This window comes from Propithecus coquereli, unplaced genomic scaffold (genome assembly GCF_000956105.1).
Source record: "Propithecus coquereli isolate 6110/MARCELLA unplaced genomic scaffold, Pcoq_1.0 Scaffold666, whole genome shotgun sequence".
NCBI lineage: Eukaryota > Metazoa > Chordata > Mammalia > Primates > Indriidae > Propithecus > Propithecus coquereli.
Genome location: NW_012152685.1, coordinates 125,583 through 129,141, shown reverse-complemented (window position 1 = coordinate 129,141; position 3,559 = coordinate 125,583). Strand labels below are relative to the sequence as shown.

At 34.1% G+C, this 3,559-nt stretch overlaps 1 protein-coding gene across 1 annotated transcript in view; it reads right to left on the bottom strand.

Annotated features, from left to right (window-relative positions):
• LOC105823291 (ephrin type-A receptor 5-like) overlaps positions 1 to 3,559 on the bottom strand; it is a gene marked incomplete at its 5' end in the record, with an annotated part of 143,922 nt that overhangs the window by 23,716 nt on the left and 116,647 nt on the right. The window contains one exon of the mRNA XM_012660436.1: positions 1,512 to 1,642. Within this exon, the coding sequence (XP_012515890.1) occupies positions 1,512 to 1,642 (131 nt within the window). The remainder of the gene's footprint in view (positions 1 to 1,511; positions 1,643 to 3,559) is intronic.

Here is a 3,559-nt window from a genome sequence, read left to right as displayed (position 1 = left end):
TGGAAATAAGTATCCTAAGTGAAGCATCTCAAGAATGGAATAACAAACACCCATGTACTCCCTAATAATTTGGAACTAACTGATGGGCACACATGGACACAGAAAGAAATAAAAATCACTGGAAATCAAGAAGGGGGCTGCAGGAAGGAGAGACGGGGTAAAAACCTACCTAACAAGTACAATGAACAATATTCAGGTGATGGGCACATTTATAGCCCTGACTAAAGCATTATAAAGCTATTCATGTAACAAAAAGTTTGTATCCCCTTAGTATTCTGTAATAAAAAAATTTAAAAAAAGAAGTCAGAGTGGTAGGATTTACATTTAAGTGCTTTTGGCATACAAACCTGCAGTCTTTCCACTTTCATACTGAGTCACATTAGTGAAATTAGAAATAATTACCCCGTCACATGAAAATAATTTGAGAGGGGCATGAACCTTACCCTACAAATGCATATTTATTTGCACTATATATACATATGTGGGCATATATCTTCAGAACTAAAATGAACTATTTTGGAAGATGGTGCATTCTTCATCACAGAAGAAGTGAAAATGTAGGCTTGAAAACTGAGTAGCAAGAAAATTATAGGGAAAATTTGAACATCAGCTGTATGTCTCCATGAATTAAGTTCTACCTAGGACTTCAGTGCCTGTATTGCTAGGTATCTTCTTAAGATCTCACATAGAAGAGCTGTTACTATGAGATATGAAGCTACCCAAAATGACTAGAGTTTGTGAATATATTTCTGGAAATAATCTCAGATAACATAAAACAGTTTCAGATGTATCAGTTTTGTGCCAGGATTTCTTTCCTATTTTCAATGGTTATTAAAGACAAATTGAGTATGTCTTTTTTCTTAGTACATCATTAATAGAGTTCCAGAGATTAAAAAGATCTTAGAAATCCTCTTTTTGAGTCCCTTCCCTTTATAATCACTGAAAATGACAGCAAGAGTTGTAGAATCGTAAATGACTGGCTCTATGTTTAAGATTTTTATTTTGTTGTTGTTGTTGTTATACTGCAAGGTGCAGGAACTTTGAACTGAAGTGCTGATAATTCTTTATGTATCACTTTTTTAAAAGGGTAGTTATCATGAGGATACTAGTTCTTAAAATAATTACTTAGATCCAAGAGCAGCATTATCCTTAGAAGATCAATATTATCTTAGAGGACCAATATTCTTTGGTCCAACACACTCATTTTAAACATTATTCCGAGGCTAAGCAGTTGAATAATTTGCTCATTGTCAAATCTTAGTAATCCGCAATATTTGGGTGAGAACTAAATTCTTCATACTCTTACTTTAGTTAATTACAACATGCTCCTTGTTTTGCCACAAAATATTCCAGTAATATAAGCAATATGCATATTGTTTATATTATTGCAGATATAGGTATATATGTGTGTGTGTGTGTGTGTGTGTGTGTGTGTGTGTGTGTGTACACCTTTATTTCACATCAGAAATTGAAATAAAGGTTAGAAATAGGAAGAGAGGAGCACCTAGTACAAAGCTGGTTGACATCTTTTTGGAGTCAAATATTCTTGCTGCCTCATAAGCAAGATCTGGGACAGCAGATGTAGCAATAAAACTACTGGATTAAAATCTGCAGGAAAAAGAAAGCACAGAAAACTGACTGCCTAAAAATAAGGACAAAAATAATTGTAACATAAGACAATTAACAAAACAGATTACTTAAATAAGTCTTTAAAACTTTTTGGAAACAATGCTTAGTCCAATCTATACATTCACATATTCCGTAATAAATGCAAGAAACAGACACTGCCATTATATATAAAAATGCAATGAAATGAAATCGTTAGTTTGGTTTTTATCTTAGGTTCTGAAAATTGTTGACATTTAAAATGTTTACTGTCAATAAATAGGCTTCTACTGACTGCAGGATGTTATCTTAGCTTTCTGAGATTGCATGAGAGTTCATGGTCTGGTATTTACCTAAAATCATCTTAGCAGTTCTAGTTTAATTTTTATTATGTGTTGTTACAGTGTTTCTCTGTGATGGCAGCTGCAATACGAAATCAAAAGAAACCTACTGCTGCATTTTGTCCTCCTGACACAGAGGAAGGTCTCCTCTGTGAGATTTAGATTATCCTGCATGTCTTGGTAATGTAACATTTTTATGGTGGCAAAACCCTTTTAGAATCAGATAGCGTCTGGAATGTGGAGATTATGGGACGTATCGTTTGAAATTGCCAAGTCAGCATTTCTACTTTGCTCTTTGAGAATTTTTTTCCAGACAAATATTCAGGGATCATGATCTTCAAAGACAGTTGGTTTGTCATGTTTCTTGTATACAAAATTTGGATAGAAATAGGGCATATCAAATTTAGTGCTAGAAACTAAATGCCACTGATGATCATGAACTTATTGAGGAAGAATAATAATAAAGCATGTATTGGACTTCGTATTAAAGACAGACACTAAGATCTGTAATTATATGATCATTCTCTGTAAACCTCATTTAAATGCTTGAAATACCTAGTAAAAGCCAAAATACAAGATTTTTTTAACAAATTTCTGAAAATACTATATCATCACTTCCTTGCATTTTTCTAAATAGTTTGCAATAAAGTTATCTGGAAGAGTATCAAGACACTCAAATGACAGAAATCAGGAAAAATAATTTAAAATGAAAAAAGAATAATAAAGAATCACCTATGAGAGTAAGAATGGATGATGCTATGATGCTAAAGAAGCTATTAAGCATTAAATAAATGAATTTTTATTTATTTATCTATGTGACTTTATAGTCTCCACCCACAAAGAACAGAGTCATTGGCCCAGCCCTCTTGTTATGGGATTGGCCAATGGGATTTTGGCAGATAGGTTTTAGGCTGAGATACATTTGAGCTCCTTCTTGCCCTTCAGCCACTTGGCAAATGAGATCACATTCTGGTATCAGGAGGAAGGTGAGAGATTTTTGAAGGCAAGCCAAGGTGCACCAATACAGATCAATTGGCCCCCAGGAGCACAAGTAAGCCCAGTCAAAATCAGCCTAAACACTTAGAACCACAGTCAACTTTGGTCTATAATTCTATGTGTGACAGATACAACTATATTAGCTTTAATTGCCAATAATGAGGACGATGTGCTACACAATTGGGAAAGACCGGTAATTCTAAGCAACAGAATCAGAATTCAAAATACCTCAAGTATGAGTTGGAGTTAACTAGGCAAATAGGGGACAAATGTATACTTTGAGTGAAGTAGACACATGGTAGGGACCAGCATATGAACGCTTGCTGGCAGGATAGAATAAAATACCTTTACAAAAGTTAAAGGAAAGAACGGCATTGAAATGAACCTTGAGATAACTTAGAAGCCAAACCATGCAGTGCTCTGTAGTAGAACATGTTAGAATTTGGAATTTATCTGAAAAGTAGAAAGTAGTAAATGGGTAATTATTATGTATTGAATTGAATGTTTTATGTTTTATATTCAATCAGAAGGCTGATTTGGGATCACTGATTGGAAGTAAAAGGGAGGTAGCAGACGACAATTCAGCTGGAGACAGAGTGATGGTTAGATACAAAAAT